At 40.6% G+C, this 14,909-nt stretch overlaps 1 protein-coding gene across 1 annotated transcript in view; it reads left to right on the top strand.

Moving 5' to 3' along the window:
* Nucleotides 1–14,909, top strand: part of tm9sf4 (transmembrane 9 superfamily protein member 4) — a 67,202-nt gene that overhangs the window by 36,104 nt on the left and 16,189 nt on the right. Inside the window, exons 9-12 of the mRNA XM_048549916.2 lie at nt 3,505–3,575; nt 7,250–7,382; nt 7,476–7,557; nt 14,622–14,697. Of these exons, the coding sequence (XP_048405873.1) occupies nt 3,505–3,575; nt 7,250–7,382; nt 7,476–7,557; nt 14,622–14,697 (362 nt within the window). The remainder of the gene's footprint in view (nt 1–3,504; nt 3,576–7,249; nt 7,383–7,475; nt 7,558–14,621; nt 14,698–14,909) is intronic.

Here is a 14,909-nt window from a genome sequence, read left to right as displayed (position 1 = left end):
GTGACGCAACGTCTGAAAACTAACCGTCCAGCTCAGCGAGCAGACTCACATCCATACATGAAAATATAGTGATGTACCAGATAGATGAGTCTCACATTTCTCAATTATGAGATGTTCTCTCGAGGCTGGTTGGCTCGCCAAGCTGGTTTGTTATTCTGTTCACATTTCGTTACCGTGCTTGGTAAATCCTCACTGCAGCCTCTGATGAAGCATAGGTGTGTTTTCCCGTCTGGTTTCTAAACTCTGGGGTCCGTTGCGATGGATTGCCTCACTTCTGGGTTTCCTCCATAGTGGAATGTACGTGGGGTCGAGTTCAATGTGTTTATTAATAGCCGGCTTCGTGGAGTGCCATGCTTCCAGGAATTCTCTAACTTGTCTATGCCTAGCCTGTCCCAGGATATTAGCATTGTCGAAGTTGTGGTTCTCCTTGTCCATGTGGATTGAGATGAGTGAGTATTGGTTGTGTCTTTTTGTAGCCAGTTGGTGTTCATGTACTCTTGTTGTTAGTTTCCTTCCTTTTTTTGTCTGATGTAGTGTTTCTCGCAGTCTCTGCAGGGGATCTTGTAGGGAGCATTGGTCCTGCCCATGGCGGGGAGTGGGTCTTTAGTTTGGGTGAGCACTTGTCATAGGGTTGATGTGGGTTTGTGTGCCACTCTGATGCCCAGTGGTCGTAGAAGTGTTGTGGTGAGTTCTGATGTGTTTCTGATGTAAGGTAGTGTGACGAGCGTGTCGGGGCACGTAGAATCTTTCTGATACTGTGCCTGTAGGCATCTCCTGATCCAGTTCTTTGGATATTCATTATCCTTGAACACTTGGAAGAGGTATTCCTCCTCTTCTTGGCGTAGTTCCATGTTGCTGTAGTGTGTTGTTGCCCTTTTAAAGAGTGTTTGCACGCAGCTTTGTTTGCGTGTGCTGGGATGGTTACTATTGAAGTTCAATACCTGGTCTCTGTGTGGCTTTTCAGTGTAGTTTTGTTTGCAGTTCCCCATCTGTCTTGGGCTCTACCATGAATCCCAGGAACGGGAGTTGTTTGTTCTTCTCTGGAAAATTTTATTCCAATGAGGGTGTTGTTTGAGTTTGTGTCCCTCTTCTAATTTGGTCACCATAAGACTTCTACGACCGTTGGGCATCAGAGTGGCACACAAACCTACGGCAAGTGCTCACCCGAGCTAAAGACCCACTCCCCGCCATGGGCAGGACCAATGTCATCTACAAGATCCCCCATCAGAGACTGCAAGAAGCACTACATCGGGCAAATATGAAGGAAACTATCAACAAGAGTACATGAACACCAACTGGCTACAAAAAGACACAACCAATACTCACTCATCTCAATCCACATGGACAAGGAGAACCATGACTTCGACTGGGACAGTGCCAAGATCCTGGGACAGCCTAGGTGGTGACAAGCACGAGAATTCCTGAAAGCATGGCATTCCACAAAACAGGCTATTAATAAGCACTTTGAACTCAACCCCATACACGTTCCACTATGGAGGAAACCCATAAGTGAGGCAATCCATCGCAACTGACTCCAGAGTTTAAAAACCAGGCAGGAAAACACACCAACGCTTCATCGAAGGCTGCACTGGGGATGTTACCAAGCACGGTAACGAAATGTCTGCGAACAACAAACCAGCTTGGCGAGCCATCCAACCTCAACACCCACAATCCTGCTGATCTACTCCAAAACCTTAGATGTTCTCTTCCATAGTATCTTAAATGAGAGCGCCTTTGTATTCTGTTTTCAGCTGGTCAACCTTCACAGTTTTTGCCAGTAAAATCATTGCGCCAGTGCCAACAAAATTCCATGATTTCCAGGATGACGCATCCTACTTGATTAACAGGCTCAGATATCAGTATTTGAGATGACCAACAACCACCTACACCAGGCAATCGGGAGGGAATTGGCAGTCCCTGCAGGAGTTTCCTAAGAGCATTTCAATCTCAGATCAATATTTTGTGAAGGCAAGAGCCTTTATTTGGAAACCAAAATGTTAACTGTGTCTCTCCACAGATGCCGCCAGACCTGCTAAGGTTCTCTGGCACTTACTGTTTTTAATTTCAGTTCTGAATGTTGAAGAGAGTGATTTTCATCTGGGGAGAATAGCCAAAGCCAGATCAACAGCACCATAGTTGGCTCATCTGTACAGGGAGCACAAAGAAGACGAGAAGAGTAATGGCAATAGGATATTTAGTAGTATAGGCGGGTGCTTTTGCAGCTGCAGACATTCAGTAACTGTACAACTGCCAAGCAACTCGCAGGGAGGATGAACAACTAGCTATTATAAAGCATAGTGTCCAAAAGCAACCATAATTTAGGAAATTATGTAGAATATTACTAAGCAGCACGTCAAGAGTCATAAACTCTGGATCACCCCTGGTACCATGTATAGTAAGTATGGAAAAAAGAGATAAAGCAGACAAAACTATAGATGGAAAGATGGCACAATGCAGAAAGGAGGACATTGGGACCAGTCTTATGGAATAATACCTATTCAGGCTGGATGGGTGCAACAAACTAGAACTGACATCAGTTTCTTTGTGGGGCTGTATCCTAGTTATGCAGAGGAGTGTTTAAATTAACTTGGCAGAGGTATTGGTACCAGGAGGAATGTTAGAGGGTAATATCGAAGTGCTCTGAATAATGGAGAGTCTGTGCTAGAGTAGGAAATAGCAAGTTATTCAGGTGGGTTCAGAGTTAGGTGGCAAGTAATAAAGTCTCATTTGAGTCGTTGTGCATGTATCTGAATATGCAGACAGTGGCAGTTTGCAGTGAATGTGAATGAATTGCAGGCGCTAATAGCTATGTAGCAATGTGATGTTACAGTTGTAACTGAGACTTAGCTCAAAGAAGGACAGGACATGAGTAGTAAAACTTTCTAGATACAAGATGTCTAGGAAGGAGGAAGGGTGTCAGCATTATTTAAAGAGTGTTGCACTACTGAAGAGACAGAATATCCCAGAAGGATCAATGACAGAATGTATTTGGCTTAAAGCAAGAAGAAATACAATTAAATTGTTGATAGGGAGGAACATTGGAAAGGAAATGAGAGAGGTGCGAGAATCATAAAAATATCTTAATAGGTGACATTGATAAACCAAGTGAGTCTGTTTAGGAGAATATTTCATAGCAGTACGTTTTTGATCAGTGTGAAAGGAGGCACTGTCAGACCTGGTTCTAGTGGTGTAAAACTGTCTTGAATCCTTGGGTTCAGCATCAAAATTAAGTGGTCTGTTTCATGATGCTTTATCCTGCTCAGTTGTTTTCACCTATTCTGAGGTAATACTTAATGAAATATTTGTGAAAGCTAGTTTTGCTGTTACTTTGGATTATTGTTCCACGTGTTCTTAAGCACAGACTTTTCTTTGTCCTTCAACCGATGCCTTGAGATAGTGGTTGAGTTAAAATTAGAGGTCATAGCCCAACAATCTGAAAATGATGACATTCTTCACCTTTCAGCCTTGAAAAACCTAATTTTTAAACTTCTTTTTTCCTGGCAGGAATTCTAAGCATGATAATTATTCGAACTCTCAGGAAGGACATTGCCAACTATAACAGAGAAGATGACATTGTATGTATGCTTGACCGTGAATTGAAGTGACTGGGGAATAAAGAAGGGTTTTTAACACTTTAGCTTTTGGCAGTTTAAGGGACATTTCTTTTTTCTTGGACAACTGGTTTAAATTTTCAGTATTGCCCTGAAGTGGCATGGTTATAGAGAACCAACTAATTTGTACATCTGTATGAAAATTTTCCATCCAATATGCTGCAACTGAAGCAAGAAATGATCTAAGGTTCAAAACATTCTCTTTGACTGACTTTGCTTAGACAATTGATAAACATAACTAGGCACTTCACTTCTCTACTGCAATTGTTGCAAGTAATTTCAGTAACCATGTTGTTCCTGAAACTCTTCTCTCCACAGCCAATTGTATAGCCCCACAAGTCAACATTATAACAAATATCTACCTAGGTATGTTAATAGTTTTGAAAACAAAACCAAACAATTAATTCATCACTCCTATTTTCAAGAAGCTAATATAACTTTGTTTTGCTCTTTATTCTTCAGCTCCCAATTGTTTTTTTCTTTGGGCATAATATTTATTGGATCATTTTGCAGATTAACTGGACTGTGTATCAATGCCTTTGTAAGTCCTGATGTGGAGGTACCGGTGTTGGACTGGCGTGGACAGGGTCAGAAGTCACACAACACTAGGTTAAAGTCCAACAGGTTTATTTGAAATCACAAGCTTTTGGAGTGCTGCCCGTTCATCAGGTGAAGTGACAAAGGAGCAGTGCTCCAAAGGCTTGTGGTTTCAAATAAACCTGTTGGACTGTAACCTGGTGTTGTGTGACTTCTGACTTTGTAAACCCTGTTTGTCCTACTGTGCTTTGAAATGGGCTGTACATTTCCTGAGTTTTAATCTGTTTCACTGTTGCCTTTAGTTTTTCTTTGTTGTATCTTGTCTGCTAATTACTGTGCCCACTACATTCCAGATTGCTGTACACCCAGGCAGTTGAGAGGAACTTTGGTAACCATATTGTAGTGTACAGTTCTGATTGGGGAAAATTGCTTTGAGTGCTGTGACTCATATGTTTTCATTTTTTCGTTGGTGTAACTTTTTTTCAGAGGATAATAGTAGTGGTGAGGGAAGTTTTAATTTTTTTTCCTGAAAATCATTTAAAATTCCAGACTAAAACATTGTGACACAGTGCTTAACGTAGTAAAAAAACTGGTAAATTCATTTACCCATAATGTTTGAGATTTACTCACCATCTAACTAAACTACTGAGAGGCACATGCAAGATGTTTATGATATACAACTGCAACTTAAATGCAGAATTACCCCTCCAGCTCTCAAACTATTTCTGAGCAGTGCCTCAGGACAGCAACTTGCTTTACTCCTACAGTTAACTCATGTTTGTTAAAACAAACATTAGTTTGAATTTTTTGGTGGATTTGCTTTTACTTAGAATTGATGTTCATGGAAAGCACTTGACATGGTCCAAGATTAGATTGCTAAATGCAGTAAAACGCATTTCTGTCTTAGTTCAAAATTGTAGCAGCTGAGGTATATTTTGTCTTATGTTAGATGACTCAGTATAATTTGTAGGGTTTTTTTACTCTTGAGCTGTTTTGTCTCTTGGTGATTCTTAGTGCCTTTGTTCCTCTTGTTTACAATTGTTTAACGTCCTTTTAAATTCAGCCTGCTTCAAGTTGTCACTTATTCCATATATGCCATAAAGGGAAAATGAAGAATTTGCATTTAAAAGGTTCACTCAGTCTTCGCTTTTAGGGCCTAAGTTTGCATCTTGCTGAGGCACATGGATTGAAGATTTCGTTTGATCATAATGTTCCTTTATGTGGAAGAGGTTTTGTGAATGTAATGCTAGCGGACATAGCTGGTATGTGGAAAGAGTGAGAAAGCGAGTGCATAGCACATACTGATGGCCCCACTGTCGGAATTAAAATTACGTCTGAATATAGAGAATAGCCACTGTACATCTTGATACTATGACTAAATGCTTGATAGTGAAAGTGGAAGTTACATCTTCTCCCCACTTCCTATTAAAAAATGATCAAAATATGAAAGAAAGAACAAAGACGAATATTGCATGGATTTCACATTTTTAATTAATTTCTAGAAACATACAGTCCAGAGCATCGACCCATCAAGCCTATACTGCAAAAAAAAGTTGTGGGCTGTGGACTTTGATGGCTGGTCCAGCATTTATTGCCCATCCTATTTGTTCTGAAGGTGGGAGTGAGCAGCTGCCTTGAACTGCTTACAGTCCATTTTATTTAGATATACCCACAATGCTGTTAAGGAAGAAATTCCAGGATTTTGTCTCAGTGACACTGAAGGAATGACAGTCTAATTCTGAGTCAGGATGGTGAGGTTTACTGGGGAATTCCCATTTATCTGCTGACAGTAGTTGTGGGTTTGCAAGGTGCTGTATAGGAATATTGGTGAATTACTGCGGTTAACCTTGTAGAATATTCACAATGCTTATTTTGTACAGTGATGGAAGGAACGAATGTTTGTGGATGTAATGCCAATCATGCAGGCTGCTTTGTCAAGCTTCTTTACTGTTTTTGGAGTTCCATTTATCCAGACAAGTGAGCAGTATTCCATCACACTCCTGAGTTTTCCTTGTAGGTTGTGGAGAGACCTTGGGTGTCAACAGGATTCCTATTCTCTGACCGACTCTTACAGCCACAGTATTTTAATGGTTAGTTCATTTCTCATCAGTAGTAACCTCCAGCATGTTGATAGTGGGGGATTCAGCAATGCTAATGACATTAAGTGTCAAGGATGACAGTTGGATTCTCTCTTTTTCAGTGTGGTCGTTGCTTGACATTCCTGTGGCATGAATGCTATTTGCCACTTGTCAGCTTGAGTCTGGGTATCGTCCCAGTCTTACTGCATTTGGACATGGGCTGTTTCAGTTTTTGCAGAGCCACAAATGGTGCTGAATGTTGTGTGATCAGCAGCGAACATTCCTGCTTCTGACATTATGATGGATATTCTTATGATAGAGGGTAGATCATTAATAAAGCAACTGAAGGTGGTTGTGCCTGATCTACTACCTTGAGGAACTAAGGTGCTCATGGTATAGTGGCAGTGTCCCTACCTGTGAGTCAGAAGGCTCACATTCATGTCCCATTTACTCCAGAAGTGTGTCATTACACATCTGAAAAAGTCAATTAAAATTATCTACCATGAAGAGCTTCTTTAGAGATGCCTTGTAGCTGAGAGTATTGACCTCCAACAACCACAACCACACAATATGTTAGATACAATACTGAACAACAGAGAGTCTTTCCTGATGCTTATTGACCCTAGTTTGCTTGTGCTTCGAGGGCTCCTTGATGTCACACTCTGTGAGATGTGGCCTTGATGTCAAGGTAGTCACACACTCTCTTATACCTTCTGAAGTTGTTCGAAGAAAGCTGAAGTGAATTTTTAAGAGCTGAATAAACTGAGCAGAAACTGAGAATAGGAGGAAAACAATAAATGCAATGGCATATTTTAAAAATTCATTGGAAAATTTAAATAAAATTTCATAAATTCTACTGAGCTGACTCTTAATGAGGAAATGGGGAAACTGGTTGCCTATTTGTTTTCTTGTCAGGCTTGTTTTAAGCACTGGGTATTGAGGAAGCACGTGAAAATAATGTGCAAAGTGACATTTTTAGTTGAAGATCCATTGTCATAGATGTCTAAAATTTAATGCTTGTAGGAAGACACAATGGAAGAATCTGGTTGGAAACTTGTCCATGGTGATGTGTTCAGGCCACCTCAGTATCCTATGATTCTCAGCTCTCTGTTAGGATCTGGGATCCAGTTGTTCTGCATGATCCTCATTGTAATCAGTGAGTATTTACCATCATATTTCTTCCTTAAAATGTGATAGCTGGGATTTTTTAAAGATCCTTTTCTAATGTTATACACCATTTTATTTTCAGTTGTTGCCATGTTAGGAATGCTGTCACCATCCAGTAGAGGAGCGCTGATGACAACTGCTTGTTTCCTGTTCATGTTCATGGGGTATGGTAATTGGTAAAATTTTCTTTTTGATATGTGAAATTCAAGGATATAAATATTTTCCACCTATTCACACTCCACGTACAAATTTAACAGATTATCACTCAAAGATGGCAATAATCATTGGATCAACCATTGAGATCATACAAGCAACGGACAATTATGTTCACTCCCCTCTTCTCCGTTATCCATTCCATTATCTTATGTAATTGTCATGCTTAGTTCCAAAGGTAGATCAAAACACTTTCTCCCTTATTTAACAGTTCTGTTGTCAACACAGTGAAGGAAAACTCTGACAGCAGGATTCGGACTCTAAGCATGTTCTATCATTTTCATGTTGATAGTTGATTGGTTTAAGTTAATGTCTGATTAAGGTTATCTTGAACTTTGATTGTTAAGTGAGATACCAGCTTGAAAAAAAATTAGCCCGCTGTGAATCCTTTTGTGTTGCTGATGCTCATGAGGAGAGCATGCCTTTTATTCAGTTATTAGAAATTACATAACCTTAGCTGAGCTGATGTGCCATCATAAAGTTCATTGTGAATAACTCTTTCCAGTGTATAATACTCTTAGCCCCCATTGCAGGGACTTAGGTTTGTGATTTGTTAAACAGGCGTAGCTCAGGATCCGGTTTAAAGGAAAATACCTGTAAGACTGCTAATGTTCAGTTAGGTTTCATGTTGTTTGACTAATTTAGTTGCATTCTTTGTTATTGACAAGGTTGACAAGGAGTATGTCTGGAAGTTGGCAATATAAACTTCGAGAGGCATTTAATAAGATACCATGCAAAAAATGGCATGGAATTGCTTAGGCTATGGATTGACAACTGGTTGTGTAACAGAGTGTTGATGCCCTCTGGATGCATTGTACCTACGGATTTGAGCTGGGGCCTCAGCTTATCAATATAAATAATAATGACTTGAATGAAGGAATTGAGGATATTGCATGTGGACTTAAATAGTGTAGTTGGGTACGAGACGTTCTAAAGGAGAAAGGCAAATTAAGTGACTGGAAAAAACTATAGCGGTTGGAATTCGCTGTGAGAAAATGCATACAAACATTCAGAACAGGACCCATTCATTCAATAAGATCACGGTGATCCTCAAATCCCCACACACAGCTACCTGATAACTTGTCAACCCCTTGTTTAGCAAAAGTCTAACCCTACTTAAAAAATATTCAAGGACTGTGCTTCCATCCCTTTTCAGGAAAAAAGCTCCAAGGAGACATAATCCTCAAAGAAAATCCACCTAATCTCAGTTTTAAATAAACCTGATTTTTAAATGAACCTTAGTTCTAGATTCTCCCATAAGAATGAACAGTGTCTCTGCACCCATCCTTTCAAGACCCCTCAGGATTTAATTTACCTCAGTCAAGTCATCTCCTACTGTTCTAAATTCTGTCATATACAAGCCTAGCCTGTTTACGCTTTCCTCATAAAACAACTTGTCCATTCCCGATATTAACTGCATCCAAATCATTTACAACCTACTTTAAATAAGCTGACCAGCACTGTGCACAGTTATCCATATTCAGTCTCACCAGTTGAAGCATAATCTCCCTTCCTTTGTAATCAGTTCCTGTAGTGATGAATGTTAGCATTCTATTAGCTTTCCTAATTACTTGCTGTAGCTGCATGTTAACCCTTGCAATTCATGTACAAGGACAACCCAATCCCTCTGCATCTCAGAACTTTGCAATCTTTCATCATTTAGATAATTTACTATTTAATTTTTCCTGCCAAAATGGACTATTTCACACTTTCTCAACTTAATATGTCTTTGTAACTTCTGTGTCCTCTTCATAATTTACTTTCCTGCCATTGTTTTGCCATCGGCAGCTTAGGCAACCATACCTTCTGTACCTTTTTTGAAATCATTTGTATAAATTGTAAACAGTTGAGGCCCCAGCAACAATCCCTATGGCATCACTTGCCAACCTGAGAACAATTCATTTAGACCTACTTTTTTAAAATTTCCTGTTAGACAACCAATCTTCCTGCCTTGACATAATGAGGTTTTATTTTCAACTTAGACCTTTTGAAGTGTCACCTTTTTCGGATGCTTTCTAGAAACTGAAGTACATCTACTGTTGTTTCTTTTCTGTACAGTACACTACCTTCTGAAAGAACGCAAATAGAATGGTCAAGCTTGATTTTCCTATACAAAACTATTGCTAACTTTGCCTTATTACTTTGAACTTATTCAAATTCCTTGCTTTAACTTGTTTATTAGCTTCCAACATTTTTCTGTGAGAGATGTTCAGCTAACTGCCCTGTACTTTATACCTATCTGCCTCCCCCTTTTTGAATAAAGGAGTTAGCTTTGCTATCTTCCAATCTAATGAAGCCATTCCTAAATCAAGTGATTCTTGGAAAATTAAAATCAATGCATCAACTATATTACTAGCCCCTAGGTTGAAATCCAAGAGCACTTGGGTGCTTGTCAGCCTGCAGTTCCAACAATTTACTCCGTACCACATTTGGTAATTGAGGTTTTCCTAAGTTCCTCCCTCCCTCCCATTTCCTAATTAATCACTGCTTTTGGAATGTTTCTTGTATCCGAAACACCTTCATTTTCAACTCATTTGGCATCTTATTTTCCATTGTTAATTCTCCAGTCTGTCTGTCTTCAAACGAATCCTCACTTTGTTAACTCTTTTCTTCCTTCAATACCTAATAGAAGCTCTTACTATCTTTATATTTCTGGCAAGTTTTCTTCTTTACTCAAATTTTTAACTTGTTTTGGTCATTCATTGCTGCTTTTTATATTCTGCCCAATCTTTTGATCTGCCTAGATAAACGTTTCTAGTTAACCTTGAAAGTTTATCCTTGAAAGTTGCCACCCAGGTTGACAAGGCTGTTAAGAAGGCATACAGTGTTTTAGCTTTTATTAATAGAGGGATCGAGTTCCGGAACCAAGAGGTTATGCAGCAGCTGTACAAAACTCTGGTGTGGCCGCACTTGGAGTATTGTGTACAGTTCTGGTCACCGCATTATAAGAAGGATGTGGAAGCTTTGGAAGGGGTGCAGAGGAGATTTACTAGTATGTTGCCTGGTATGGAGTGAAGGTCTTACGAGGAAAGGCTGAGGGACTTGAGGCTGTTTTCATTAGAGAGAAGGAGGTTGAGAGGTGACTTAATTGAGACATATAAAATAATCAGAGGGTTAGATAGGGTGGATAGGGAGAGCCTTTTTCCTAGGATGGTGATGGCGAGCACGAGGGGGCATAGCTTTAAATTGAGGGGTAAAAGATATAGGACAGATGTCAGAGGTAGTTTCTTTACTCAGAGAGTAGTAAGGGAATGGAACGCTTTGCCTGCAACGGTAGTAGATTCGCCAACTTTAAGTATATTTAAGTCATCATTGGACAAGCATATGGACGTACATGGAATAGTGTAGGTTAGATGGGCTTGAGATCGGTATGACAGGTCGGCACAACATCGAGGGCCGAAGGGCCTGTACTGTGTCGTAATGTTCTATGTTCTGTGTCAACCACAGATGCCAGGTCCATCCCTTTGTGTTTTTCTTACTCATTGAAATGTATCTGTTCTGTATATTCTGAAATGTCCACTTATGTGTCTGCCACTGTATTTCTGTTGACCTGTCCTTTAAACTAATTTGCCAGTTCACTTTATCCAGCTCTGCTTTCGTGCACTCATTGTCTTCTCGTAAATGTTTAAAAAAACTGTGTCTGAGCCACTCCTCCTCTTCAAACTGAATCTAATTTCAATCATATTATGGTTGCTACTAACTAAAAGCACCTTCACAATGAGATGATTAATCCTAGCACTGCATAATACCAGGCCTTTTCTCTGATCAGCTCCAGAACATGCTGTCTAAGAAACTCTCTTGAAACATTGTGAATTCCTTGTGTAGGCTACTTTTGCTCATCTAATTTTTCCAATTGATATACAGATAGACGTCACCCATGATTACCTTTAATGTGTTTCTGACAAGCTGTTGTTATTTATTCCTGCAAATAAAGAAGTAAATTACTTGTGGAGATAGCAAGAACTGCAGGTGCTGGAGTCAGAGGTAACAAAGTGTGGAGTTGGAGGAACACAGGCCAGGCAGCATCAGAGGAGCGGGAAAGTTGACATTTCAGTTTGGGACCTTCTTCAGAAACAGGGAGGGGGAAGGGAGCTCAAATAAATAGGGAGGAGGGTGGTGGTAGGTGGGATGATGATAGCTGAGTGCGGATAGGGAGTGGTGGGGATTGGTCAGTGGAGGTGCAGATAGGTGGGAAGATAAGATGGACAGGTGGCAGGGATGAAAGGGAGGGTTGGAAGTGGGGTGAGGCTGGGGTTGCTGGTGGGTGGGAAGATTTTAAAGCTGATAAATTCCATGTTTAGGTCATCAGGCTGAAGGGTCCTGAGGCAGAATTTGAGGTACTGCTCCTCCAGTTTGCGGGTGGCGTCATTGTGACACTGGAGGAGGCCCAGGATGGACATGTCACCCAGGAAATGGGTGAGGGAATTGCAATGGTTTGCGCTGTACGGTGTTGTCACTTGTCATGTACAGAGCACAGATGCTCTACAGAAGGGGCTCCGAGTCACTGCTTGGTCTCACCGATGTGGAGGAGGCCACATCAGGATCAGCGGATACAGGAGGCCAAGTTAACGGATGTGCACGTGAACCCCAGGCTAAAGTGGAAGGTTTGTTTTGGTGCCTTGCATGAAGGTGAGAGTGGAGATGTGGGGGCAGGTGTAGCACTTCCTGCGGTTGCAGGGAAAGGTGTCTGGGCTGGTGAGGTTAGTGGGGAACGTGGAGCGGACAAGGGAGTCATGGAAAGAGCAGTCCCTATGAAAGGCAGATAGGGTGGCAAGGGAAATTTGGTAGTGGGGTCAGATTGTAGGTGGCAGAAGTGGTGGAGAATGACATGTTGGATGTGGAGATTGGTGGGGCGATATGTGAGGACAAGGGGGATTCTGTCTTTATTTTTGTTGGTGGGGGGAGAGGCGATGTGAGGGCAGAGGTGCAGGAAACGCAAGAGATGCATTTGAGTGCATTTTTGACCACAAGAGGGGCAAGTTACGATCCTTAAAATAGGAGGACATCTGGGATGTGTGGGAGTGGAATGCCCCATCTTGGGAGCAGATGCAGTGGAAGCAGAGGAATTGGGAGTAGGGAATCGCAGTCTTGCAGGAAGGTGGATGAGAGGACGTGTAGGCCAGGTGCTGAGGGAGTTGATGGGCTTGAAATAGATGTTGGTTTTGAGGTTGTCACCAGAGACCTGAGACATTGAGGTATCAGAGATTGTCCAGATGAATTTGAAGTTGGGGTGAAAGGTGTTAGTAAAGTTGATGAGCTATTCAAGCTCCTCATGGGAGCATGACGCAGCACTGATACAGTCTCCAATATAGTGGAGGAAAAGTTGGGGGATAGCGCCAGTGTAGCAGCGGGAGAGGGGCTTTTCCATGAATCCTACGAAGAGGCAGGCCATAGCTTGGGCCCATGTGGGTGTCTATTGGCCACACCTTTAGTTTGTAGAAAGTGTGAGCATTTGAAGTAGAAGTTGTTAAGGGTAAGGACGAGTTCAGTTAAGTGGAGGAGGGTGTTGATGGAGGGAGACTGGTTGGGCCAGTGGGTTTTTAGGCCATCCGTGTAGGGAGTACAAGTGTAGAGGGATGAGGTGTTGGGGCCAGGGAATTGAAGTTTTGAAGGCGTGGAGAATGTAGGTGGGGATGTTCCTGGACTGGGGGGATGATAAAGCAGAGTCAAGGTAAGCAGAGATAAGTTCATTGGGGCAGGGGCAGACAGAAAATGTGGATCGGCTGGGGCAGTCAGCTTTATGGATTTTGGGAAGGAGCTAGAAATGGGTGGTGCAGGGTTGGGGAAAAATGAGGTTGGAGGTCACCTGGGGTGATGAGGTTGTGAACGGTTTGCGAGATGAATTTGCTTGTAGATATCATTTAATTCTTATTGAAGTTTTTGCTATTTGCATGCAAACTAAAAGTCTGGGGTGACACTGCCCTTAGTTATTGAGAAACTTAGGTTGTGAAACAGGTGGTCTCACACAGAGATTTTTCATCAGAGATACACGAAATAGCTAAAAACAGTTTACAGGAATTGGACTAAAACTTATGCCACTTATAATGGTGAAATAATTAAAACGATTCATTAAAATACACTGGAGTCATTGGGTAAAATTTTAAGGTGAGTATTGATATGTTCAGAAGAATATAGTCCATAAAGCCATAGTTGAGCTTTGTTATGTCTGAATTCTTTAAGTGCACTTCAGGAAAGTTAAATTGTTAATGACTTTTTCTTCCTTCCGTAAGCGCAAAAGAATAAACAGTGTCTGTATATTGCCAGAAGTTGTGAAATTTAGAAGAAGAAATATCTTTATGTAATTTTGTTTAGTGTGCAGAATTCTGACAATATTATAACAAAACAAGAAATTCTTTCAAATGATAATGAGAAACACTGTAATCTTTGTATTTCAGAATTCTTTGGATCAAGTAGGTTTTCTGATTTGGAATTTTCTGGATTGGAATGGCATTGGAATGCTTAACCACAAGTGTGTGAATTAGAAAACACTAGATATAAATATTAACCTGAATGGTAAACAATGAAAAGACATAATAAAGCAGCAAAAAAATGTTTTATTAATTCAGATATTATATCTTCCATGTTTTCACTCCCAAAGTACTGGACTAAACTGTTGATGATGTTGAGGGATGAGGTGGATCTGCTGAAAACATTTTCAGGCAGTTAGTGTTTCTGACCGAGCTTTTTCTGGATTGGAGATGTTACAAACTTGAAAATTGGTAATATTAAAGAATACTGGGATTAAGCAGGTGGTTCACAAAGAGAAAAGTATTGGCAGAGTTGATAGACCAATTTTTGGGCCATGACATTATGATTAAATTATTTCAGAAATCTAGACCACCATAGCAAATTCATTTCTTTCAAAGAATTGCATTAAATAGACATCTCTAGAGACAACATAATTGTACTATTCATGCACAGTAAGTCTCAGCTTTTCCATGTTGTGAGACTGTGTACTTAGTAAATATTTAGTCCTTACCCAATCTTATGGAAATTTTGTTGTGTTTTTTTTCAGGCTGTTTGGTGGTTATTTTGCAGGCCGTCTGTACCGTACTCTCAAAGGTCACCGATGGAGGAAAGGTGCTTTTTGTGTAAGTAATCTTGTCAATCAAGTAAATATTGTCTTATTTCATCTAAATGTATTTTGAAAAGGATACCCTTTTAACCATAGTTCAGTTCTAATCCAGTATATACTTCAAAGCCACTGAAACAAATAGGGGATAAATTTGTGTGTCTTGGCTGCTAGCATTTCTGCTTCTCGTGAGTTCGACGGCATAGATCAGGATATAGTATTGTCCTCCAG

The sequence above is a fragment of the Stegostoma tigrinum genome, chromosome 19, assembly GCF_030684315.1.
Source record: "Stegostoma tigrinum isolate sSteTig4 chromosome 19, sSteTig4.hap1, whole genome shotgun sequence".
Taxonomy (NCBI): domain Eukaryota; kingdom Metazoa; phylum Chordata; class Chondrichthyes; order Orectolobiformes; family Stegostomatidae; genus Stegostoma; species Stegostoma tigrinum.
The sequence above is the reverse complement of the archived record's forward strand: the minus strand, read 5'-3'. Positions and strand labels throughout refer to the sequence as shown.